Source organism: Glycine soja, chromosome 5 (genome assembly GCF_004193775.1).
Source record: "Glycine soja cultivar W05 chromosome 5, ASM419377v2, whole genome shotgun sequence".
NCBI lineage: Eukaryota > Viridiplantae > Streptophyta > Magnoliopsida > Fabales > Fabaceae > Glycine > Glycine soja.
The window spans coordinates 37,195,651-37,222,921 of NC_041006.1; the positions used below are offsets into that span (position 1 = coordinate 37,195,651).

Consider the following 27,271-nt stretch of genomic DNA (forward strand, 5'->3'; position numbering starts at 1 on the left):
TAAAAATTAACTAATTTATCATATATGATAAATTGATGTGTAAATTTTTTTATATCATTAGTATATAATTTTTTTTCTATTTTTTAAAAGAAAAATGTTGTTTGAGAAATCATCATGTAGGCATATTAGGCTGTGTTTAAAGATTAATTAACCGCATATTTTAATGGGTCAGGTTTTGTTTTTTACTTTAAAAAAAGTTTTAATGGGTCAGATTACTAGCAAATTAAGCAGCATATTCCCTAATTTTCTGCTATGAGATATGAATTGTTGCAAAGTTTGAACCGATCACTGTTCCAACAGCCAGTAAGTTTATCTTTGACAAAAATGTATCGCAAGAAGAAACAAATCTGATACTCAAAGTTTCTCTTTTGTGGGGCCCTTAAAATCTGATTATCTCCTACCCCACCACGCTCATTCTCTATTCCTAGATCAGATTAATCAAGATCATAATATTGCTAGTTGCTACCCTGTTGGCCAATTGAAATGTGGGTCCAAAATGGCTATGGCTCATGTGCTCTTTCTGCTCTCACATTCACTTACTGTGCCCATCCTTTGTGGCTCCCCTCCACAGACTTATCCCACGCGCCTCCCTGATGTCACTGCATCCCTGGCCCATCATCAATCATGCACACAAGGCAGGCTTACCTTAGACTCAATTTTCTATCAAATGGAAGGTTTTGAATTCAAAATCAATCATTAAATAGGTGGGAACTAGTAACACTATCCTTTGGGAGTGACTAATGAATATGACTAATTCAGTGCGTGCTAGGTTTTTTGTTTGAAAAATTACCTAACAAGCTTAAGTATAATTTTGTTTTTTCCATAAACATATACTATAATATAAGTAAAATATTTACTCATTTTGTTAATAATTATTTTGTTAAAAAATTTGATCGATCATTTTTTATATTTTTTTTTTCACAATCATATAGTTTTTCATTCATTAAATTTGAACATAAAGTCTTACTTAAAGATTTTAAAATTCTAAATGAAAACCAAACATGCTATCATAAAGCATGGGTGAGTTTCAATACCTAATGAGGCAAAGTTTAGTTTTAAAAGGAAAACGTTCCTTCAAATGAAACCACTTCCTAAGCAAGTATCGGTCGGTGTAGATAAACATTCTCATTTATTCATTTCAAAGGAAACATATCCATATTGAAATATAGACAAAATTTAGGTAAATCTCTTCATTGATTGCTTATAGTATTATTCTCTTATGAACATCATAATGTGTACTCATTTTTATACTTACAAAGACATGATAAGGTAGTTAAAAAATAGAACACACATTATGTTTTTATTACAGAATAATACCACAAACACTCGGCGGAACCTTATCATCAAAATCTTTTTCGTAAAATAACCACAAACTTTAATCTTTACTTCATATAACGTTTATAATTGAGCACTACGGCAGCATTTGGTTAAGTAATCAAGGCTATGCTTATTAAAGTAAAAACTTAACATACACTCCAGTCAAAACATTCCAATGATTATGCTTTGAATCATTACTCCTTATTCCTATACTTGGCAAATTAAACCAAGTAATAATGAACTGAAAGAGACTTATCCTTCATTTATTATACTATTACAATCACACAAGATAATTTACAGTTGACATCGCTGATAACAGAAGAAAAACACAGAAATTGAGAAGGTGTATATACCAAATGTTATAGTACTACAAATTCTATGAAGAGAGTCTAACAGAGCACCTGAAGCATCCCTAGTCTAGAGACCAAATGTACAATAACAACTTCAAAAAATGCCTAATTACACAGGAATTATGAATTAATACTTTGGTATATATCCATCCTTCCCCCCAAGTAATAATACAGAAAATGAGTTGTCAAGTATTCATTTAATCCTCCTTATTATATATTATATATTTCATAAATTTTTCTAAACATTTATTGTGTATACTTGACAACTCATTATGAGTATTATACTCATAATATTACCATGACATGGGATATACTAATACAGTCATTAATACTAATAATACTATGTATTAGGAAGTAGCCGGAGAACCCACCAGAGAGAGGTAAACCTGACTCTGTATCACTGTCTTACCGATTTTGAAACCCGGCACCACCGTGAAACCCACCCTAAGCTCGCCGGAGCTGGAATCAGAGGATTCCCCTGAATGCGAAACGGGTTCTTCGGTGACACTCTCCATGTACACCTCAGAGAACCTCGTGTTCTTCTTGATTTGAAAGACAGTGACATCATCATCCTGAAACGACAACGCCAAACAATGCAGGGTCCAAACGCGCTTTGCCATCTCTGCAAACGCGACGAAGAAAGAAGATTCTGGGTACCCTCCAGAGTTCACCACCTTCCTCTGGTTCAAGTTGCCGAAGAAGGAACACTCCATTTTGGCGTGCACCACTTGAAGGTACTTGGATTTTAGGAACTTGGAGAAGGAAGAGTTTGGGTTGTGGGTTAAGTACTGTTTTGGATTCAAAGATTTGAGCTTTTTGAATTTGTCAAAGTAGAGGCTTTGTGCTCCTTGTTTGTGTAGGATTTTGTCTTCTTCGACGTTGAAGTTTGGGTAGTTGAAGCCTTCAAACATTGTTATGCAAACAAACGATTCAAACGCGAAGGTTTGGTGAGTTGGTTTGGTGAAAACCGCGTTAGAATGGATGAACTTAACCGCTGCTTCGAGATCCCAATGAGCAGATTCCATTTCCGCCATCATAACCTTGGAGAAGCTTCTGACTGATCTCAAAGTGTGGTGAAGAAAATGAACAAAATGTGTTGGACTCAACGATGAAAGTGTGAGGTTATCAAACAACGACAATGAGCCACTCGAGTTGAGTTTCTTTTCAATGGATTTGTTGAAGTTGACACAGTCGTCGAGGTGTTTCTTGAGCGATGAGATGTTATTGTCCTTAAAATCAACCTCGGCTTCGAGCCTCTTGATGGTGATTTCGTAGGTTTTCATGAGACTTTGTTGTTCCTGAATCTCCGCGAGCATAATAGTAACATGAGGTGAAAGATCAAGCTCCTTCTTCAAGAACCTGCGTTTCAACTCCGAAATGGCTCGAAGTTCATCCACCACGGCTTGATCCGCGGCTTGAATGGAGTCGTTGTTGTAAGGGTGCTGAGCCATTTGGAGTTCTGCATATGCTGCTTTGATGGTTGTGACGCCAGCGAAGAGTCTCGCGATTAGAGCCTCCATAACTGCTCTATTCTTGTTGTTTCCTTGGTGGGGTTTGTTGTTCTGATCGGTGAAGAGGTCCTCCTTGACTTTGAGGTGGGAATTGAGCATGCAAATGCCATTGTTTGATGCGAGTTTCGTTGCACTTCGGAGGCTTATCACCTTCTGGAACGTCTTTGCCAGTTTCTTGCTCCTATTGTTGAGTGCTGATTTGGGCTTCATGGTTTCCATCTCAAGACAAGTATTTTATTGTTTGAAGAAGCATAAGAGTCTTGTGTGTTCACAGCAAAAATAGATGAAATCCAATAACAATGGGAGAGAAAATGTTTGCAGTAGCAAAAGGAGATTTTGGTTGGAAAAGCAGGTGCAAATCTTTGACTACAACACTTTCAAATCAGAGTCTTTGAGCCGAGGATAGAGATTGGTAGTGTGGTGATATTAATATATAAGCATAAAATTTTTATGGAAATAATGGGGGGGAGATTAAGTAAATAGGAGTGTGTTTAAAGCGCGGGAAAAGGAAAAGGACGAATGCTTTAGCTTTCTCATGAAAGATGTTAAATACTCCAAGGTAGGCTTCTAGTACAAGAACTTTGACATACAAGCCACTGATTATCTACTTTTTTCTTTTTCTTTGCCTACTTGTGTTTGGAATAATATATCTGTATAGCTACCCAGAGAGATGATAGTGTGGGGCATATTGCCTTACGTGATTGATGGGTATGATCTAGTTGTGGACCCTATTAGAATTCAAAATATTGATAAAATTATAATATATCGTATGCAAGGAAAAAATTATAAATAATGATATATATTTTTATTAAAGAGAAAATAGAAATCACGCACGCTAATTTTTAAAATGTTTGATTATTTGTTTAACATGTTTTATATTAAATTAAATGATTGGACACAAATTAAGTGATTGGCCGAATTTTGGATTAACCATATCTCTTTTCCATATAAATTAGAGGATTAACAAAAATTTTTTGATAAAAAATAATTGTTGAAATTCCGAATGTAATAGGTATTACAAGTTTTTTTTATGGGAGAGGCTATCAAATATGTGGGAGACAGGCAAATTTCTTGGTATATTTTATTATATATATTCTATATAAATTTTTATATTAATTTGGTATTTTTTATTTACTAATATTTAAATTTTACATAACAAATTCATCAATAATTAATTGAAAAAATTCTGCCGTTGCAAGAACTGTGAATCTGTCATGCTTGTGACTGATGGAGGACATTATGAAACATGTGAGGGGCTGGGAATGTTGTTTTTTTATGTTGGTAAACTAGAAGGTACCGGCATGTTAAATATCTTTTTATTTGATTTGGAAAAGCAAATGATGGTTAAGCGCGCACTCTACAGTAATTGATTTTTCATTTTTCCATATGGCACCGCAACAAAAGTTTCAATTAATTATTGGAACTGGTTCATTCTAGGTATGTGAACATGAACGGCTACATTTGTGTAGCTAAGTAGCTAACCTGAATAAAGTTTACCATTATCCAGGCTTTATGTTAAAAATATAAAATGCGTGCTACACACAGATTTTATTTGTGGGGGACACTATAGTCACAAACATTATTGTGGTTTCCAAAAAGCTATTTCGATGGTAATAAAAACTCAGAAGGGATGAGGGAATATTAGGTAAGCAGCACTGCAGTCAGCAGCAGAAACAGAAACATGGAAAATGCTCTGCATGCATTTTTTTATTCAATGTATTCAATATCACAACTTTTTAAAAGTAAAAAAATTGAACAACTTATGTGAAACCTAAAACGTTATTGAGTTACATTTCTTTTGGTACATATGATCAATGTTCTCTGGCTAAATTTTATGAGAGAAAATTTTAAATATAATTACTATATGTAATATTCTTTTAAAATATTTAATGTAACTCTCTATATATAAGACTTACACTTATAACTAGTCGTTAAGTTGAAATAACAATTTAGTTGATTATGCATTTACTAGTATTAAGTTACATTTTCATTTTTTTTGGCAAGAAATATGATGACAAGTTTGCTAATTTTAAAAAAATGTTTTTTATTGTTTAAATTATTTTAATTTAATTAATGATTTCAAATTCAAATTCTAAATTTGTAAATTAAATATTAAAAAAACATTATCATCTATAATAATTTTATCAAACTTAAACAATTTTATCTCAGTAAAAGTTACATGTAACATATGGCCCAAGTCAAAATGGGCAAGTACCAAGCAGAAAATGTTGACATGTCATAAGTACTTCGAATTCTTTTCACACTAAGATATACAATAAATTTTTTCGTACAGTAATTTGGGTTATAAATTTAAACTTCAAAATCATTGAAATTAATAAATAAATAAAAATTAATTTGATAGTTTCTATTACTTATTTTGATATCTTTTAATAAAAAATTGATTTAAATAAGCTAATATTTTGTTATAATTTAAAATAAATTCCACTAAACCCTTCAAAATATCACTGTTTGATTTTCTTTTCGTGGATTATTATACTTGTTTGGAGGTTTGCTACTATTCAGTATTCAGAGTCATTGTCTTTGCTGGAAAATACTGTGTCCAGTGCCCATGTTCCACTCAAAGCGCGAAACTCTTTGCCATGGGGTCCATTGTCCAATGTCCATTGTAGGCATGTGATCAAAGAAGCTGAGCACGAGAGAAGCAAAAAATAAATTGATTGTGACGAAAACTTGTTTTTTTTTTTGTTTAAATATATATTGTTGGTTTTTGAAAATATTTTCAGTCACCTTATATAATTTTCCCTTGACCCCTTAATTAACACTGTTAATATTCCAAGAAATTGAAATCCGTAGTTTATATATAGAAAGAGTCACGTTTTCTTTTCAGTTGTTTTAGAGGAGCTGTCTCTGGTGTGTCTTCGAATGCGGCAAATGAAGAAGAATTAGACCTTTTCTTCATGTTTTCTTAATAATTGCAAAATTGTTGACAGAACAGGAAAAGAAACTAAACGATGTGCTTCCATTTTTACGTGAAAGAACTTTGGCTTTTCTTTGATCACGATCATTGAATTAAAATGACACAAGATAGCATATATTATATATACTAGTAGAATCTTGTCTTGTATTGGAATTGCAATTTCAATTTGATGTGATATTATATTTTTCTTTAATTAGTTCTACTTAGCTGTAGTTCATGAATCCCACTGAAGTGAAGAATATGGGACCAAGGTTGCACATTGGTGGGAAAACATCACAAAAGAGACACAGCCGAAAGATTGATGGTGACTAGCTGAAATATAGCCTCAGGTCTTAATTAAACTTACAGGAGATGGGGTACATACAACAATAGTCAACTTGGGACAGTAATGGTTTATAATAATATCATTGCTTTGTCTTTTGAAAAATCGAAGTAAAATGGCAAGAACATATAACTAACAAATTTGAGTTGCACAAAAAAAAGTATGATCATTAATTTATCACCTTGCATTTGACTTTAATTAAGCTGGAACTATGGCGAATTAATCTTGAATATAACGTTAGGGATTATCTAAGACATATAACTACATTCTTTTTTGGGAAAAATGTAAATTATATTAAACCCAAAATGATACAACAATAAGCGGGAAGAAAATCAAAAGTCTCCCTAATATAATAATGACCTATATCAAGATATTAAAACAAATACAACAGGTGCATTTGTCTATACAAAAGAAACTTAATCTGGCTAATAACCTCTACTACAGAAAATTTTGATAATCTTAAAAAAAATTTACTTGGATTTTAGAGACCAGAAGATGATAGAAATTAAAATTTTGTTTTTATTTAATATTTAATGTACATAACTATTTAGAAGAAAGACTATGAGGCCCAAATACACCCTAAATGTCTAAAGTGTTTGATCCATCTTTTATCTTAAAATTTCTTGTTCATATTAGGCACACTCCTCGTTTACTTATGCAAAAATAATGAGTCATAATTAGGTAATGTTAACGAGTGTCTATATCAGTTTAACATCTTATTTCATTTTTATTATTTTTTCTGGTGGAGATTATTATTTTTATTCCTTAATTAAAGGTACTGTTTATTAAATTTTTAATAATAATAACAATAACTAAAAATCATAGCATAAAAAACAAAGTGTCCAAAATGTTTCGCTATCTAAATGTTTACTCTATGTAACTATTAGATTGTATAACAAATTGGAATGTACGTTGGTGAACACGGAGGTAGTTTTATGATTTAGCAATGAAGCCATGAAGGCATGGCTTTAGGTCTAAGAAAAAAGAAGTAATGCCTCGAATGAATGATATTCGTATGTTTGTACGTACGTCTTTAACATCTCTCAACTCATTCATAGTAATTTTATGGTCTTCGTCACGTCCGACATTCAAGTTATAATATTGCAGGAGTATTATTAGTCTAACAGTGTCCAAAGTTAAAATTATCGCATCTTATTAAGAATTAGACGAAGAAGTTTCCTAATACTAATTATTTTATCTTTTAAGATCCGTTTCCACATTATATTATCCTAAGTTTGACATCATTGGTTACTAGTTAGATTGTTGTATTGCAGGAAAGTGATCGAGGTCCAGGATTCAGTCAAAGGCACCTTGATCTAATTGATTCGCATATATATAGTTAATATTTTTTTTTTTTTGGGGGGGGGGGGGGGGGGGGGGGTAAGTAGCACGAAGTTGTAAATATCAAAATATGTGTTTGTTCATATCTCACATAGTCACATTCATTTAGGGCTAAATCAAACTTTGGATTAGTATTATTAGATTTGAATAATGAATAATTATATCATTGCTTGCTTCTTGAGCGTAGCAATTGGGATGGCCGGGAAGAAAAATCATTTGTCCTCCTAGATTCAAACTTTGATTGTATGGCATGCAGCCTTATGCTTAAATATTATTTGCATTTTGTCGTTAATGATGAATTCTATGTCAAGACTTCTACTGTTATACATTTGTAGCCTTGTAAAAATATTTAAAACCTATTTGGATAAGTTATATAAAAAATAATAATATTTGAATAAGTTGATCTAAAAGAAAAAAAAATGAAATTCTCTATTAACTCAAATTAACTTATGTACATATGATGCTAAACAAAGAGCGTTCCAACAATGTACAACAAATAAACAATAACAACTCATACAAACCCCGGCTTTAGCTTAATTAAAACCTAACCAGTGATTAAATACAAATAATTAATATATTAAATTAAGATGAAATTGTTTAAATAATATTCGATTTCCATTTATAATAAAAATAATTTTTGGTAAGATTTGACTTCTTTTTTAGACAAATTCAGATGAGTCCAGATCCATTTTTTCCTAATGAACCGGAAAAGGTTTAAAAAACCTTAATTAAAAGGAACGCTGAATTTTAAAGATACAGGAAACAACAGTCCAACCGATGATATGGAAGAAGAATAACATTAGCTCAAATTTTAAGTTGTTCTTTTCGGCTTCCAACTCTTTAAACCCACGAAGCCCAAATTCATCGTGGAAGAAATATTTTTTTTTTTATTATTTTACTCTTTTTTTATTGCATTTTACTTTTCTTCTTGAACCTTCCTAATTCTGCACAACATGCTATCACATTTTTTTGTAAATTTCTCTAGCATAAACTAAAGAGTGGTAGAATGGGTCTACTTGTTCTAGGTTGTTCCGCCGTTGACTCGTAAAAAATTAGGTAGGGTGAGTTGCCTTAGGTTGGTATTGTAGGTTAAAAATCCTAATACATCCAGACATCCTATTTAACGACAGTTTGACAGGTTGATGAATTCACTTGCCAAAAACAGAAAAGAAAAACAAATAAATTGAACTGGCAAATGAGCGGATTAACCTAAAAAATAATAAAAAGAATGAAAGATTATAATTATGAAATTTTCTATATTAATAATTAATGTGAGCTAATATTATAAAATAATTATATTAGTGATTTATCATGAGTATGTTTTATTTTATGTTATCAAATTTTCTTTAGATAATTAAATCAGAAAATATGAACTTAAATTATCGAACCGTTACGTATAATTTCTATTCCGTAATATCCTAAAAAGAGTACATGAATCAGAAATTACTTTCGAATTTAAATTTCGCTGACTTTGTTTGATCAATAATTATAGATTAAGGTATTCTTACAACTCTTCCTGATAATCTAATGTGTTCCTTGCGGAGCTGTGGTTATATTATTATTTTATAAAGATTCTCTAAAATTCCAACATATAAAAAAATACAAATATAGATATACAAATAATTATCTAATTTTTTTTAATAACTGACTACATAAAAAATCATAAAATATTAGATCACCAGTATTTAAAAACATATTATCACCATACAATTAGTAATCTCGTGTTAAAAAAAAAAACCAGTAATCCCGTGTCTAAAAAATCTACAAAAATAATAAATTCCGAACAATAGTAAAAAATAGCACAGACACCTCATCGTTTATTACCTTTTCCGTCTAAAAAGAAAAATAAAGCATGAAAATTTAATAAGAATACTGTTATATATATTTTTATAATATCTTCTTGATGCTAGTTTGCCAAAATTGTCGTCTTAGAGAATGACGTACGAAAACCAAGACATAACCTAGGAATAAATAGAAGAAAATAAACATGTAACAAAATAAGACGAAACATAGAGATGATGAGAAGCCAGAATGATGTGAAACTATTGAGCTTTGAGTAGAGTCCAGTTGGTCATAGAGTTGAATGGGCTCTGAAGCTAAAGGGTGTTGATTTGGAGTATGTAGAAGAAGATATCTTTAACAAGAGCAATCTTCTTCTGGAACTGAACCCGGTTCACAAAAAGGTTCCGGTTCTTGTTCATAACCAGAAACCAATCGCTGAGTCACTCATCATCGTTGAATATATCGATCAAACATGGAAGCAGAGTATCCGTTAATGCCTCAACCTATGAAGCACCGACACCAACACGGACACGGACACAGGAACACCTATAATGTTCAAAATATAGAACGTAGTATGGGTGTCGTATCGGTCGGACACTGACACGGACGCGTGTCGGACACCGAACACGACAAGGGACTGGAATGTCTGTGCTTCATAGGTCTCAACATCCTTATCTATCAAAAAGCTCTTACTCGATTTTGGGGTACCATGGATGATAAGGTAATTTGTCACACCCTCTTTCAATTGTAAATTTTTAAGTTTTCGGTTCATTTTTTACGTTGTAAATTTCTGAAAGAAAGGAAATAATTGCGAACTCACCTTCACTCCTTCATAATGGATTAAGAATAAATTCAAATCAAAGAAAAATTTCCTTGTTCATTTATGAATTATATTTATTTGAATAATATATATTTTTATATAGTTTGTTTTTTTTTTATTTCCTTCGTATGCACCTTACTCCTCGTTGAGTGCAGAGAAAGTAAAATTCCCTTTTCCCTCTTAATACGTATAAGAATTTCTTCGCAATGAATGCAAAATAACAGACCACCGAAAGAAGAAGCAAATAATTAAAATGACTCTTTGGAAACCCACATTGACCAACATAGAAATTGGGCCCAAGTACCCAACAACGAAGAATTTTTCCTTATTATTAGGTACATGACAATGGTTTTACTGTCATTCAAATTTGGCCATGTACCAAGCAACATAAAAGCCACAATTGAGATGAGCTTTCAGTTTTTTCCATGTGCATTTTATGTAGATTTACACAAAATTAATCGAACAAAAAAAAAGTAACTTACAATGACTTAAAAACAAAACTAGCTGTGCCATTAACCAACAAAATCAGGTAATGGTTTAATAGTTATAAGATTTTTAGATTTCATATTCCTCCGTGCAATATGAAGTAAGCCAAAAGAAAGAAAGAAAACCACTCCCTCTAGCTTTTACGGTAGTGTGTATATATATATATACACACACACACATACACAAACACGAGTTTTCTTATATTCTTCGTCGTTGATTCATGCTTTTTCCTCTATCTAATTTAATAGGAAAATGTTTGATAGATACCGAATGTATTAACTAATACCTAGAGAGAGAAAAAAAACACTTACACTTTTTAGAGCTTATAATATGATAAGAAGAAAAACATACAAGAAAAAAATAAGAGGTGTTATTAAAATATTTAAAATAAAAGATGATTTCTGAATAGTTATCCAATTCAATATGATATAGGCAGAGGGAAAAACCTATAAGAGTTAAGGAGAAGAAACACAAGGAGAAGAAAAGAAGGAGGTGAAGCTCTGAATTCTAAAACAAGATGGGAAGTGAAGATCGTGTGAAGCTGGTGAACTTTTGGGCGAGTCCATTTGGCAAAAGGGTTGAATGGGCCTTGAAACTGAAGGGTGTAAAGTATGAGTATATTGAAGAAGATGTCTACAACATGAGCAGTCTAGTTATGGAGTTGAACCCGGTTCACAAGAAGGTTCCGATTCTTGTTCATGCCCAGAAACCAATCGCTGAGTCATTCACCATTCTTGAATACATTGATGAAACATGGAAGCAGTATCCACTATTACCTCAAGATCCTAATCAAAGAGCACTTGCTCGCTTTTGGGCCAATTTCGGTGAGCAAAAGGTATTTTTTTTCTAAACCAAATTCTCTATTTTTTTTTTTTGAAGGTTTGTTAAACCAATTTGGAGATTCCATTTGACGAGATAATTCTTGTAAAAGCATTTTACATCCATTTTTTTACAGTTCTAAATTTTCTTAGAGAGATACTAAGAATGAGGATATATGTTTCATTCGTTTCTGAATTTTTAGAAACAATTTACATATCATTAACGAATAATCGATGGATGACACCAAAAAGCACTAGCGAAATTCGGGTAATGTTTCATATTTCATGCTTCCTAATTTGTATATATTTTTATATACTAGCTTATGAGAGCAGCACGAAAAGCAATGACAACCAGCCGGGATGAACGCGCAAAGGCTCTTAAGGAAACGAGAGAACTAATGGAGAGAATAGAAGAAGAGATTAAGGGAAAGAAATATTTCGGAGGGGACAATATAGGGTTCCTTGACATTGCACTCGGATGGATCTCTTACTGGCTTCCTGTTGTGGAGGAAGTTGGATCGATGCACATAATAGACCCATTGAAATTTCCAGCCATCACTTCATGGATGACCAATTTTCTCAGCCACCGTGTGATCAAAGACAATTTGCCCCCAAGAGATAAGATGCTTGTTTACTACCGCAACTTGGTTAATTAAGGTTTAGATGGATGTCTTTGACAAATTATGAATTTAATAAAACTACTAGCTCTTTTAACATGCATGCATGTCTTCCATAAATTACGATGAATTTATTAAAAATTGCTCGTGTAATATTTTTCATCAACAATTAAGACTTTGTTGTTCATTTCTTTAGAGTGAATTTCCCGTTTTAAAGAGTTTATTAAATATTAATCTTTTATAAATTAAGAATAATATCTTTAGTTGAATAAAGGTTATATAAACTATGGGAGTAGGTAATAGGGAATAATAAATAATTTGGGTTTGTAATATGTAGTTGTCATCCGATTAGAAACCCTCTTCTTGGTTGTATTGGCGTGTGTAATGCTTATTTTCATTAACGGTATATACAAGAGCCTTATAATATTGGATACAACTCTATCTAGTTAGTTAGTTCTGAGCGAAGTTCGTGAGTTTGATGGTCAAATTATCTTACTCGAACATAACTAACGATGATGGCAATAGATCATAATAAATTTATCTTCATCCATGCAGCCCTTCTAGCTAGCAGCAAATAAGATTATAATAAGTTCCATCTAATGTCAGAACCCATCTCTAATGAAACATTGACTATTGAATATGCTAAATATAAAAACAATAATACGTAAGTGTTTGAATAATTTTATTTATACTATTAATTATGAAGAATATAAGTAAGAGCAGTTTAGCTAGGAAATTTAAAAAGTCACGTTAATTGTTGGATAGTGAGATGAAGGTGCCAAGTGCAATCCAGTCCAACACCAATATTGGTCAAATTTGTCAGCCGTAACCAACCAACAAAAGATAAAATTTGTCAAAATTATCGCCATTAGAGATGGTGAAAAGGTGTTGATATATAAGGTGACAATAATTTGCGTATGCATGTTGACGAGAAACAGTGAAACACACACATTAAAGAGACGCGTAAACTATACCAAATTAAAAAAAGAGACACGTAAACTATACCAAATTAAAAAAAGAGACACATACAACAACAAATGTATTAGAGATATAGAAGAAACAAATTAAAGGAATTGAAATTAACTTTTGAAAGAAGATGGGAAGCGAAGAAGTGAAGCTGTTGAGCTTTTGGGTGAGTCCATTTGGTAAAAGGATTGAGTGGGCTTTGAAACTGAAGGGTGTAGAGTATGAGTATATAGAAGAAGATATCTTCAACAAGAGTAGTCTCCTTCTGGAGTTGAACCCGGTTCACAAGAAGGTTCCGGTTCTTGTTCATGCAGAAAAATCCATCATCGCTGAATCATTCATCATCCTTGAATACATAGATGAAAAATGGAAGCAATATTCATTGTTACCTCATCATCCTTATCAAAGAGCACTTGCTCGCTTTTGGGCTGCTACTGCTGAAGAAATGGTAACTTATCAAATCACGCCCCATCTCTAAATGTCTTATTACTATTCTTTATTTTGTTTTTGTTTCTAAAATGAACTTGAAGGTTCCATTTCCAATGGATGAAATAATTTTATTTTATAATTTGCAGAGGTTACCATTTTTCCGTTTTTAATTTGCTTGAAAAAACATTGGGAATTTTTTTTTAGCTTCTGATTTCATAGAAATTAAAATGAACAATTTACTGTTGTTTTATGTTATTTTTTGTCTAAATATTAATCGGTAAATTTTATGTACACTTTTCTGTATTTTTTTGTTGTCACTTATTCCTTGAGCACGTACTGTTTTTGTCACTGAACTCATTTTTTTTTATTCCGTATAGTTTTTATTTTATTTTATTCGGATTGTACTCCTTATATGCTATAGCAGTAGCAGTGATAGCAGTGGTTTTAAACTTATTAGCAACAATTTTTTTACTGTAGTTATAGCCTTTAAGAAAGTTTTAGTGGTGCAAAAAAGTAAAAATATAAAAAGGTCAATAATTAAGCCATAGCTTTATGATGTATGGGTATATATAGTTCCTATTTCATGCACATTCCAAAGTGCGATATGATGTATGCATGATTGAAAAATAGATATATTTTATACAAAAAAAGATTTGTCTTCTAAAAATTTTGATTTTGGGATACAGAAAGCCATATGAATAACTAATTTTCAAATGCCTGTTTTGTGTGTATATATATATAGTTCAGGAAGGTAGTATGGATTGCTTTGCGCAGCCCTACCAGCGGGGATGAACGCGAGAAGGCTCTTAAGGAATCGAGAGAAGTAATGGAGAGAATAGAAGAAGAGATTAGGGGGAAGAAATATTTCGGAGGGGACAATATTGGGTACCTTGACATTGCACTTGGATGGATCTCTTACTGGCTTCCTGTTTTGGAGGAAGTTGGATCAATGCAGATAATAGATCCATTGAAATTTCCAGCCACCACTGCATGGATGACTAATTTTCTCAGCAATCCAGTGATCAAGGACAACTTGCCCCCAAGAGATAAGATGCTTGTTTACCTCAAAGATCTAAGAAGCAAATATATAGTCTTATAATTAAGATGCATGAATTGGTGAAGGACTAGATTTGTTCCTCCAAATTTATGTATGTGATACTTTCAAGATATTTGGATTGGTGTAAAGCATCGGGTCAAATCTCTGGCTAAGTTAGCATTTTCTAGATTTACTCTTTTGAAGTGGCTTTGATCTTTGATGTCAATTATCCTACTCTTATGTAGCTTAACTAATAAATATATTTATATTGATGGCAATAAATCATAATTCAATGTCTTTAGAAAATTGTCATATTAATCGAGAATTAACTCAAGGTTTGTTTCACGAGTCTAAAAGTTTGAGTATCTTGTTGTGGGCAAGAGGATCGGCACAACAAAATAATGAGAAATTATGAAAATATAAAAGGTAAGTTGTAAAATATGTAATTTATTTTTTTACTTTAATAATAATTTGAGAAAAAAAGTTGTTGGAAAGTTAGCATCCAAATTATAAAAAAAAAAAAAAAAAAACCATCCTAATGCCATTTCTGGTCAGAGAATGATAAAAGAGAACCAGCCGACACATTAATCATTTGCATAAATTACGAAAATAACCAAACAAACTAACACATAATAAATAGAGAAAAAGAAAAGAAGGAATTGAACCTCTGAAACAAGAAGATGATGGGAAGTGGAGATGTGAAGCTGTTGAGCTTTTGGGTGAGTCCATTTGGTAAAAGGGTTGAGTGGGCTTTGAAACTGAAGGGAATAGAGTATGAGTATATTGAAGAAGATATCTTCAACAAGAGCAATCTCCTTCTCCAGTTGAACCCGGTTCACAAGAAGGTTCCGGTTCTTGTTCATGCCCACAAACCGATTGCAGAGTCATTCATCATCCTTGAATACATTGATGAAACATGGAAGCAGTATCCATTGTTACCTTGCCATCCTCATCAAAGAGCTCTTGCTCGCTTTTGGGCTACTTCTGTTGAACAAAAGGTATTTTTTTTTTCAAATTCCCTTAATTTTTCTTATTGAGGTTGAACCAACTTGGAGATTCCATTTGACGAGATAATTCTTGTAAAGGCATATTGCATCCGTTTTTCGTAATAATTTGTATTTGCTTAGAGAACGAGGATGTTTTTTTTCCTTTCTGAACTTTTAAAACCATAAGACCATGTGCCTGTCTGTCATTAACGAATAAAAAATTATGACACCAAAGAAATTCGACTGAAGTTCAGATTTCATGCATATGCAATCACAATGTGCAACTGCAATGTGATGTTTGATTAAAAAATAGCATTATTCTGTACCATTTTTTTTTATACAAAACCACACTTTCAACAACTTATTATTTTCCAATTAATGCTTGCTCTGTATATATTTATATATAATACAATAGCTTGGGAAGGCTGGATGGGTAGCAATGTCTACCAGCGGGGAAGAACAGGAAAAGGCTGTGAAGGAAGCCATAGAAATGATGGAGAAAATAGAAGAAGAGATTAAGGGAAAGAAATTTTTTGGAGGAGACAATATTGGGTACCTTGACATTGCTCTTGGATGGATTGCTTACTTGGTTCCTGTTTGGGAGGAAGTTGGATCAATGCAGATAATTGACCCATTGAAATTTCCAGCCACTACTGAATGGATAACCAATTTTCTCAGCCACCCTTTGATCAAGGACAGTTTGCCCCCAAGAGATAAGATGCTTGTTTACTACCACAATCGCAAGAACAACTTGCCTTCCGTCTTTCGTAACTTGGTCAAGGATTAGATTTGTTCCTCCATGTGTGTGTGGAATCAAATTCAGTGAAGCTATCCTTTTCTCACAGATGATGTCTTAAACAAATTATGAATTGATTAAATTTACTCTAGTAACATGTACGTCTTTAACTGATTGTAAAGGTTTTATATACTTTGGGAGTAAGTATATAACGATACAACGCCTTTTTGGTTGTATCATTATATACTTGTTTATTTCCGTAAATCGCTTATCAAGCGTTACACTTACATTTTATACAACTTTATCTAGCGAATTTTTGGTGAAGCTCGTGAGTTTGATGTAACTAACGTCCGGGAAGTGCGTGAGGGCTCCTCAAAGCACAGTAATGTTTAAATTAGAGTTTGCAAATTGCACTAGGAACAATAGCACAATCAACTAGGAAGACGACTGAGTGAAAATGTGCATATTCGTAGGTAAGCAAACTGGATTGAGATCTGATATTCCAATCCAAACCCATGTTCAGTAATCTGTGTACATTATGGATCGGGAAAACTATTTTGTGTGGTCAAAGTTTTTATACTTTTATATCCATGAATTTTGTCCTTAAACTATTAAAAAATAATACGTAGATTTAGTCTATTCTCTCTAACAACTTATCATGCTTTTTAACATATTTTCTTTTAAGTTTAAGAATCAAATTCATCTTGTGTTGATTTAATATGTTCTTTACCTTGTCATAGGTGATTTACAGAGCACGGTTCTTTCTACGAGGGATTGTGCATGTGAGGTTAGTGTAGTGTAGCACTGTGCTTTTGTTCGGGTTTTAAGAATTCATATTGCTCCAATTAAGAATCAACATAACTCACTGAGTTGGCTTGGCTCCACACCCTCCATTTGCACCCTTCAAAATATTTCCAGTACTTCACAAGGGTTTGAGCTCTGAGATAAGCCTGAAATCATTGCATTCCAAGAAGCAATATCTTTTCTGGGCATTTTATCAAATACCTTTCTTGCGTTGTCTAAGTGACCCATCTCACAGTACATGTCAAAAAGTCCTCTTTACCATGTTTTGTGAGCTAAATAATTGAAAAAGTTACACATAGAGAGAGCTGAAAACAAATACCACAAAAGGTACCTAAAACCCCCGCATCCCATCAAATTGTTACATAAGCAGCACAAGATAAATGCAAGTAACTTATCTGGATTTTCATTTTTTTTATTTTCTAAAAATTGTTTTTATTTTTAAAAGATTAGAATTCTGAAAATATGTTTGATTTTTCTATTTCCAGAAAATAAAAACATTAACAATTTATAATATATTGACTTTTGTCTTTTTTATATTTTTAGATTTATTATTGTATTTTCATTAGGAAAAAGACAAGAAACAGTACATGCATGCAACCATGGTTCTAATTCACATGCTAACTTGAAAATCAGAAGGCCTTAACTCCCTTTCCCATAATTTGAAGTGAATCATCTGCACAAGAGTATGAAAATGACACGTTGTTGGATATTCATTTTGAGTCAGAGGTGGAAGCGAATTTGGAAACGAAGTCCATTCGGTGAAGAACCCATAATTTGCATAAATTACGAGAAGAACCCACCAGACACACTATTAAAAGAAGGAAGTGGTGAAACACGGAAGGAAGATGGGAAGCGAAGAAGTGAAGCTGTTGAGCTTTTTTGCGAGTCCATTTGGCAAAAGGGTTGAATGGGCATTGAAACTGAAGGGTGTGGAGTATGAGTACATAGAACAAGATATCTTCAACAAGACTAGTCTCCTTCTCCAGTTGAACCCGGTTCACAAGAAGGTTCCGGTTCTTGTTCATGCCCACAAACCCATCGCTGAGTCATTCGTCATCGTTGAATACGTTGATGAAACATGGAAGCAGTATCCACTGTTGCCTCAAGACCCTTATCAAAGAGCACTTGCTCGATTTTGGGCTAATTTCGCTGAGCAAAAGGTAATTTCTAAATCCCCTTTTAGTTTTTGTTTTCCGCACCTGGATTTGGGAGATGGATATTTTTTTAGTTTTTCATAAATATTAAAGTGAGAAGCTATTTTCATGTTTAATATGTAATTAATAAAAAAAAAAAGATTCATACGAAATTATGATTTTTAGAAATTAATCTTAGTTCATTTTTTTAAAAAAAACATCTTTAAGAAAGAGATAGGAATTTAACTTTATCGAGTGGAACAAAAGTTTTATTTTACATATATTTTTAATTCTCATAATTCATATTAATCAAACGTATTTTACAATTTTTTAAGAATTATTATAATTATTAAGAAATTATGTTTCTTTGGGTATAAAAAGTTTCTCTACTATCAAACACCTCCTAAAAACAAAGCTATAGATTCCAATTGAGGTTGTGTGTGTATAACAGCTTTTAGATGCAGCATGGATTGGTATGTATAGCAGCGGGGATGAGCAGCAAAACGCTGTGAAAGTAGCCAGAGAAGCAATAGAGAAGATAGAAGAAGAGATTAAGGGGAAGAAATATTTTGGAGGGGAGAATATAGGATACCTTGACATTGCACTTGGATGGATCTCTTACTGGCTTCCTATTTGGGAGGAAGTTGGATCGATACAGATAATTGACCCATTGAAATTTCCAGCCATCACTGCATGGATCACCAATTTTCTTAGCCATCCTGTGATCAAGGACAACTTGCCCCCAAGAGACAAGATGCTTGTTTACTTCCACAGTCGCAGAACTGCGCTTTCTTCAACTTTTCAGGGCTGATTCAAGTTTTAATTTGGATCTATATGTTTCTTATGGTACATGTGATATAATAAGAATATCAGGGAATCATACTAGCTAAGTCTCTGTGCTATTATTTTCTGAGATTGTGGATTTTATTTAGACTTTTTCTTATTAGGTAGAGAAGTTTGTTTGGTTAAGTTTTCAATAATAAATTATGTCTTTTTTATTATCTTTTCGTTCAAGTTATTTCAATAAATTTAATAAATTATAAATGAGTTGATGAAATAATTAGGCACCATTCACTGGTGATGTAAAGTATGGGAAAGGGAATAACTAAAACCAATTGATTTGCGTTCTTGATTTTAATTGTTAATTCAAGAAAAGGATTAAAAATTACTTTACTTATTGTATATATAAAAAAAAATTGTATGATCGAAATTTACTCTTGTCATTTCTATCTAACAGAGTAAAGCGTGAATGTTTTTTTAGGATAATGAAAAAAATAAACATATAACATTATATTTTATTATGAATAATCATAATCAAAACCATCAATTTTTGTGAGTTTTTTAAAAGTCACGCATGTGATCCGGTGACTTTAAAACTTTATCACCTATGAATGGTTATAAGTCTCATTTATCATTATAAGTCTCAAATGTATCATTCATATAACTTCTTATAATCTCACGTTTTTTTTTTAAGAATTCATACTTTTGTGTAAATATGAGACTAATAATGATCGAGAATGATAAAATGCATTATGAAAAATGTTAATGGAATTCTATCTAATATTCTTTTTCTAAGATTCTTTATGATTGATTAAAACTATTGAAAATCATCATTTTTATCAATTTTACTTCTTATATAATAATTATCTCTCCTAATTTATATTAAATAAAAAATAAAATATACCAAAATTGATAATTTATGATAAATTCTGATCAATCATAAAAGGAATCTTTGAAAAAGTATCAAAAGAAAACACCACTAACATTCCTCAATGCATTCTATTGTAAATTATAATCCTCATGCAACCTTGTAGAATTGATTCCAACTCATCCATGGGGTTAGTATTTTTTTTTTGTCATATCCATGTCGTTAGTATGGTTAAGCGGCTGCGTATATAATTCTTACAAGCTCATAGTTAAGTGGTTCAATCCAAAAGCTTCGTTTTATATATATAAATTATTATGATGAATTTAATAAGAATACACATGAGCTTGTGGGGAAGCTCAATTAGCACCCATGCTGAATTTGTGAAAATCAACATAAATTCGATTTCCATAAAATCATAAGTATGATTGTTATTATAATTACCCATATAAAAGTCTACAAATTTAAATTTATTGACTGATAAGTTATACATAACCTTATAGTCATAGTCAACAAGTTTTTAGTCCTTTATTATAAGATTTTATTTCGCCTCTCTTATGTATTAATTATTCTTTTTGACTAAAATACCATTAATTATTTCAATCTATAATTAAACGCTACTTTGAAATGTCACTTTTCCTTATTGAAGAAGATAAATAAATTCTCATTAATATTAAGGACAAATTTAAAAAATATTACAATTAAAGAAAGATTTAATGTCAATACCTAAATTAACTAATTTTAACTTAACAATCCATGTGTTATAAATAAGATCAAAGAGAGCATACTTTTATGTAACATCTGGCAGCTAAACAATCAATTTTCTTTCGTCCAAATTGTCATTTTATTTAAGTTTTTCACAAATTAAATCATTAAATTATTTTAAACCTCTTTCTCTTAAAAGTTACTAACCAAAATATATAATTTTATTCTTTTATTATAATAAAACATAAAAAAATTAAAAATATATATATAAAAAATTCATTCTTCAAACTCCAATCTTATCTTTTGCAATTTTTTCCCTTCAAATTTTATCAAAATTTCATTAAATTTCTAACAAATAAATTTTTAAAACTCTTATCACAAATCTATTATAAACTCCCCCCAAATATTTGAATAAAAAGTGAAAATATAATGATTTTCGATTAAGATCACAATTTACTGCAACCAATTACGGCCTACCTAAGAATTTCTCATCGAAGGTCAAAAGACATTATGTCCAATTAACATAATTTGCGATTATAAATAGAAATAGCAATCAAGTTACGGTATTCCGACAGAATTTGCATTTAGTCACCTCTGCCAAAAGAAGAAATGGTATAATTTTACAGTGTAATCATACCTAAGCTAGGGATCATTCGTATCATAACCAAAATCAGCTACCTTACACTACAAACTATACAATAATATGCAATGGAGACGTGAATATACAAAACATCATCACATAACATTTGCATTTTAACCCACGAGACGGTTATATTCATCAGAAGTTAAAACCTGTTTACCCTTGAACCTTAAAAACAAAACTTACTTACCCCACTCATGAACAGGGAGAGGAGTTAGCCTTGTCTCGTTACTCTCAAAACTAACATCATCCAAACCACGACGCTCTGTAAAATTTAGCGGTGACTGGTCACACAGGTCTAAATTCCAAAACAACTTGAGATAATTCAGGCAGGCAACTTCAGTTTCGAATTGTTCTTCCAGCTGCAAAACAAAGCTCCTTATATTACCTATTTATTATGAGTATAGTAAAAACAAGATGGAAAACGGACAATATCGTTACCTGATGAAGTAATAGTAGAAGAAATCTGCATACAAAGCTGTCTGAACAACACCTGAGACACAAGCTGTAATAGTAAAACAATATAGAAGTCAGAATATTGCTAAGGTTGACATATACTTTCAAAGTAATTTTTATTTTCAGCCTTTATTACCTATCCATCTAGTAAAATGTGGCTCAGTCAGATAGCGGTATATCCAGTTCAGGATGTAAAATGCACGATATGCACTGCATTTTAAAAATAATCAGCACATCTTCTATCATAATAATCAGTACATTCTATAAGAGCTTACTCTTATACATTCTGAGACAAGTTCAAATTGAAATGTCTGTACAACTTACTAAATCCTCAAGTAATTGTGCAAACATCAAGACAGGAGACAAAGTAGGAAATACATAAGCAGAAGAGTCCAATTCAACCCAATAAACATCAAGATTTGCAAATCAGGTACCACAAAAAAGTTCAGGCAAATATATACATATGGAGCTAATCTATAATACATCACTTTCAAGGAGTTTAATTTCTTAGCTATTTCAAGATGGCAAATATTAGTATACCATTGTCACTAGAAGATACCATTGTAAGCAAGTAAGCAACCAAAACATAAAGGCAGATCTTTAAAAGAGAACTCAACAAAAGCGTGCATACCCAAGAAAGAATATGTATTGCCCAGTCAAATTGTCCACATTTCCACTCCTTTGCAACAAAACCAACTGGGGTAATATTGCAACTGCCTCCAAGTATATTGAAAATGCCCAGAAAATCTGTAACAGATTGACTTACCATCAACTATTCATGATGTTACAATGTGTAACAGAATTATCATAAAGGTAACATGTAATGCAAACAACAATTTTCAGATTGGCAATCAATAAGGATAAGCGATGTATGTTTGGACAGGAAGAACATATGAAACCATGTCATGTATTTGCTTTATCTTTTGCAATATTAACCTGAAAAATAATGGGAAAGGCCAGTTACACATTTTGCAGATTCCATAAGGAAATACATATTCCCAGAAGTTTTATAACACAATAAGCAGCAGCCTATCTTACCATTTTATGACTTTTAGCCTTTCCCAGTTAACCATGTATCAGAGCCATAAGACATGCATGCATTGCATTTTTCAAACTATCAAGTATCAACAATGTATCTTTTTCTCCAAGAGTTGGCTTCAATATAGTACCAAACTTGGTCATCCTTTCAAGCATGATACCAAATGGGTCCCTAACATAACTTTTTTTATATTTCCACCTAAAATCTGAAGAGCATTCAGAAACCAATTACATTATTTGGCCAATCAGGAAGAGAGGCAGCCAAACAATAGATTTAGCACTAGATGGGTTTCTAGATAACATAACAACTAGTTGTTAATAAACTTACAAAATCATCAGGCCATAATATAATTTACTTCAGCTTCTTATCTTGGAAAAAAAATTGGAAGTATTCATTCCAATAATGTATGACAAATTGACAATTGACAAAGTACTGAACTATTGGTAAATTCAACTACTGAAATTTATGTTAGAAAGCATAAATGATCCAGTTTCTAGGATTAAAATACAACAGGCTCCTAAAATTTGAGACTTAAAAAATAGAGTTATGAGGTGCTTTATCATTTATAGAGGTTCTATATGACATGAGTCAAATGGTAAAACAGAAGATAAACTATATAGGGAAGAACTACATTCCTTAGCTGTTAGCACTTAGCATCACTCTGAAATAAAAGCCAACATGAGTCACATGACACAGATCCCTTCAAAGAATCAATTGATATACCCGCTAAGAAAAACATGTTATTATCAATAACACAATTAGAAGAATATGTTCACAGAGCTTGCATTGGTTCATTAGCTTAAGAGCTATGCCACATCATATGGACCATAAAAATCTTACTCAAAAGTACCTGTTCAATGAAACTCATATAAACTAAACTGTAACCCACCAATCAATCTCACGGAGATTCCACATGAAGAAACACTTGAGAACTTTGATCTTAAAAGTTTTATTTTTCCTCCTGTTTTGTGTAAGAGCAGCATTTGAAAACATAAACATGATTTTTCACGCCAGAAAATTTAAATGGATACACTACTGTTCAGAGAAGTTTGGCAATACCATCAGATTCAATAATTTGACAAAATTAAACACTCTTCAATGAAATATTGAAACCTTGAGTTGAATACAATCTAATGAAGCTTTCTTTTAAAGAAGTAAAAATTTGAAGAAATGCACAATGATTAACAATCAGAAATCAGAAACTCAATACAAATGAAAAACAATAAAACCCCACAACTAAAATACAGAAGAAGACAACATGCTAATGCATAACCAAAAAGTCAATCTATGCCGGTACAACATTACTTACATAACACATTCACAATGCAAAACTCTTAAAAAGGAAGATATGATTCAAGATATGAATCATTAGAAACTAAAACCAAGCTAACTAGAAAGCAGAGAATAAGAAGTGCAAAAAGGGGAGTGAGTTAAAAAAGCAAGGGACCTCTTGAACAGTGAACTTTTCATGCAAGATGAGTGCCAAAGCAAAGCTTGCCCCAACAAGGAAATAATGGCGAAAAGTGTCGAGTTCCCTATCGTAACTTCTCCTGACCATGGGGTGAAAACGCATGCACCAAACAATGGCTAAGGAGCTGGCAATGAACACCACCTTCATGAAGGTGTTGTAAACGGAGATGAAGTCCGTGAACAGATCCAAATAGCGTGCCACGAACACAATCGCGTAGAGCTCTTGAGTCTTGCGAGAAATCCCTGAAAATAAACAGTTAGAATCAATCGATGAAATGATGGAAATCAAACATAGGGAATTTTGTTTGGCGGAGGAATGTGAGTGACGGAGTGACACTCGAGAATGAAAATTTGGGAAATAGAATTGAAAAAATAGCCCCAATTTTGGGGGAACCGCGAGAAAAGAGAAAGAGAGAGAGAGAGAGAGAGAGAGAGAATGAAGAGTGAAGAGACCTGAGCATGATTTGGTGGCGTAGATTTTGAGGAGGAGGACGAGAATGCTGAGAAGATGGGTCATATCACCGGCGAGCCTGAAGATGTTCATGGTTTTTGCCCTAGCGAGACACACAGAGAGAAAACGTTCCAAGGGGAACGGAGAAATGGAAAGGAAACGAAAATGGAGTGTGTGGATTTGTTTTTTGTTTCTCTTATTTGGTAAAAGTAGAACAGTATGAAAAGGAAGAAGCTGACGCCTGAGGTGCCACTCGTCTTCGTCTCACCGCTTCCTTCTTTTTTTCTTGTTAAAATTAATGAAACTTTAATGATTTAATCTCGCAATAAAATGAAAAGAAATATTAACTCAATTCATTGTATTTTCAAAATCATAGTTTACCAATTTCTTTAATGGTTGAATACGTCGAAATTAAGGTTATGTTATTCAAATTTGATTTTTTTTATGAAAATAACTTTTTATTAAACTTTATTTATCTTTCGATTATATCTAGTTAAAATTATTTTTCAATCATGAACCAGAGGTTTAAAAAAAACCATAATCCAACAGATATAATCAAAGATGTTATATCATGTATACCTACAAATTGATTATTAAAAATTATATACTTTAATTATAAATAATTTTTAAAATAAATTTAAGAAAATATGAATATATTTGAAATATTTTTAAAATATTCATAAATAATATTTATCGGTGGCATGCACGGATCATCCATTCTAGTTATATAATAAAAATAAAATATATTTACTTTAATGTCTTTTTAAATATTTTAATTTATCTTAAAATATTTATATTTTGAAAAAACACATCAATTATTTTTTCTAATTACATAGTCGTTTGCAAGTATTTTATTTAAATATTTTAATTATTTATAATAACTATATTTTATCTTTATTAATACTTTTTACAATTATTATTTTTTTAAAAATATGCATTATGTTAAATGATAAAAAAAATACAAGACACAAGAGTATTAGTAATATAAACTGAATTAAAACATGAAAAAAAAATTGTATAGAAGAATTGATGAAAAATTCGTCACCGTCCATCAAGATATGGAAATAGAATGGGAAACAAGAATACATATCTTGGTTGGATAGATTTGCTAAATTCAAAAGAAAAAAAAATATCAAGTAATATTATTTATTAAATATATTTGTTAATGGCAAGGATCACATGCTCTTTTCTTTTAAATTCCCAAGTTCAAACGAGGGAATTCTTTCTATAATGGTTTTTGCACCTTATTTTGAGCACACACTTCCTTCTTGATATTTTTTTTCTTTTGTAGGAGACCGAAAGTATGATGGCCATCATAATATGTTAAAAATGTACATACGATGGGTGGCGCATGCACGCGTCTCCAATTTATATTTGCATCTAATCTTCCTAAGCAATGAAGCCACCTAACATTTGGTGTTTCTGTCTTCCTGCTCGGTTGTAACATGCATAGCACATGAAGTTGATTGGAAATGCAGGGAAATTTTGAGAAGTATTTATAAAAAAAACTTATGTTATTTTTTTTAGAAGTATTTTTAAATAAACTTAACTAAACAGGTGAACTCTATTTTCCTTTCAACCATTGGGGTATATCAGCTTCTGCTTTATGCGTGTTTCTTTCTGCTATTGGTTTCATATTTTAATTCTTCTAGCCCTTCTAAACCCAACTTATTTTTTTTCAATATAACTTCCTTAGTTCCTTACAAATTTAGCCCTCTTAGTCTTAGAGACTTGTTTAACAATGATTTAGGGGGTACTTAATTCCTTTTTCTGCACTAGTGTGCATCTTTTATCAGCACACAACCAATTGAGATCTCACTTCTCATCAAAATTTCCCTGCACTTCCAATCAAAAGGCCAAACCATACTGATACAGCCAAATCTACTTCTCAATCAACTTTATCTGCCTTGATATATAGTTGATACACCACCTTCATCTTCCCAACAGATGGAGAAAAGATATCCCCCACAAAATACAAACCATAAGTTATTTTACTACTAAACCTTGTACCTAATTACCTTTCACTTGGCAATTTGGCATCTATATAATTAAGCACCCTCCCCCATTACACCTTCCATGCATCAAAACATTTTTTTGCAATAATAGCTTCTAATATTCATTTGCAATTTAGCAACAAAGCAATCTCTCTTTAATTACCAACAAAATAATTATAATATTTATTTATTTATAAAATTACTTATTATATATATTAAAATTACATAGTGTCGAATAAAATGGGGGCAGAACAGTGTGTTATTTTGTCATAAAATATTATATAAATAGTATAAATTTTTAATTTATTGCGTTCCATTTCATCTTATCTATCATTACATATTACTACATAATAATCAAAATTTTAATAGATAAATTACACTTTATCTAAAAAATAATTATTAAATGTCTTTTTTTCATGAGTCAACTACAGAGTCATTCAGATATTTCATGGCAATTTCCCTCTTTTCTTTATTGCTTT

General features: G+C 31.8%; 6 protein-coding genes across 6 annotated transcripts; 4 read left to right on the plus strand and 2 right to left on the minus strand.

Moving 5' to 3' along the window:
* Positions 1 to 1,481: 1,481 nt before the first annotated feature.
* LOC114412957 (protein GRAVITROPIC IN THE LIGHT 1-like) lies at positions 1,482 to 3,702 on the minus strand. Its single transcript, XM_028377079.1, has one exon. It carries the CDS (start codon positions 3,395 to 3,397, stop codon positions 2,015 to 2,017), a length of 1,383 nt encoding a protein of 460 aa, XP_028232880.1. The 5' UTR covers positions 3,398 to 3,702; the 3' UTR covers positions 1,482 to 2,014.
* A 7,584-nt stretch (positions 3,703 to 11,286) lies between these two features.
* Positions 11,287 to 12,489, plus strand: LOC114412961 (probable glutathione S-transferase). The gene is made up of 2 exons (XM_028377083.1): positions 11,287 to 11,702; positions 12,006 to 12,489. The coding sequence occupies exons 1-2, from the start codon at positions 11,385 to 11,387 to the stop codon at positions 12,339 to 12,341; spliced, it is 654 nt and encodes a 217-aa protein (XP_028232884.1). The 5' UTR covers positions 11,287 to 11,384; the 3' UTR covers positions 12,342 to 12,489.
* Positions 12,490 to 13,047: 558 nt separating this feature from the next.
* LOC114412960 (probable glutathione S-transferase) lies at positions 13,048 to 15,034 on the plus strand. The gene is made up of 2 exons (XM_028377082.1): positions 13,048 to 13,716; positions 14,440 to 15,034. The coding sequence occupies exons 1-2, from the start codon at positions 13,399 to 13,401 to the stop codon at positions 14,794 to 14,796; spliced, it is 675 nt and encodes a 224-aa protein (XP_028232883.1). The 5' UTR covers positions 13,048 to 13,398; the 3' UTR covers positions 14,797 to 15,034.
* A 205-nt stretch (positions 15,035 to 15,239) lies between these two features.
* On the plus strand, positions 15,240 to 17,025 carry LOC114412958 (probable glutathione S-transferase). Its single transcript, XM_028377080.1, has 2 exons — positions 15,240 to 15,731; positions 16,135 to 17,025. The coding sequence occupies exons 1-2, from the start codon at positions 15,414 to 15,416 to the stop codon at positions 16,504 to 16,506; spliced, it is 690 nt and encodes a 229-aa protein (XP_028232881.1). The 5' UTR covers positions 15,240 to 15,413; the 3' UTR covers positions 16,507 to 17,025.
* A 1,043-nt stretch (positions 17,026 to 18,068) lies between these two features.
* LOC114412959 (probable glutathione S-transferase) lies at positions 18,069 to 19,393 on the plus strand. The gene is made up of 2 exons (XM_028377081.1): positions 18,069 to 18,419; positions 18,844 to 19,393. The coding sequence occupies exons 1-2, from the start codon at positions 18,105 to 18,107 to the stop codon at positions 19,201 to 19,203; spliced, it is 675 nt and encodes a 224-aa protein (XP_028232882.1). The 5' UTR covers positions 18,069 to 18,104; the 3' UTR covers positions 19,204 to 19,393.
* A 1,867-nt stretch (positions 19,394 to 21,260) lies between these two features.
* LOC114412962 (ER lumen protein-retaining receptor A) lies at positions 21,261 to 25,083 on the minus strand. The gene is made up of 6 exons (XM_028377085.1): positions 24,801 to 25,083; positions 24,325 to 24,590; positions 22,470 to 22,585; positions 21,975 to 22,048; positions 21,824 to 21,887; positions 21,261 to 21,744 (listed from the first exon to the last, which is right to left on the minus strand). Exons 1-6 carry the CDS (start codon positions 24,889 to 24,891, stop codon positions 21,708 to 21,710), a joined length of 648 nt encoding a protein of 215 aa, XP_028232886.1. The 5' UTR covers positions 24,892 to 25,083; the 3' UTR covers positions 21,261 to 21,707.
* Between the last annotated feature and the right edge of the window lie 2,188 nt (positions 25,084 to 27,271).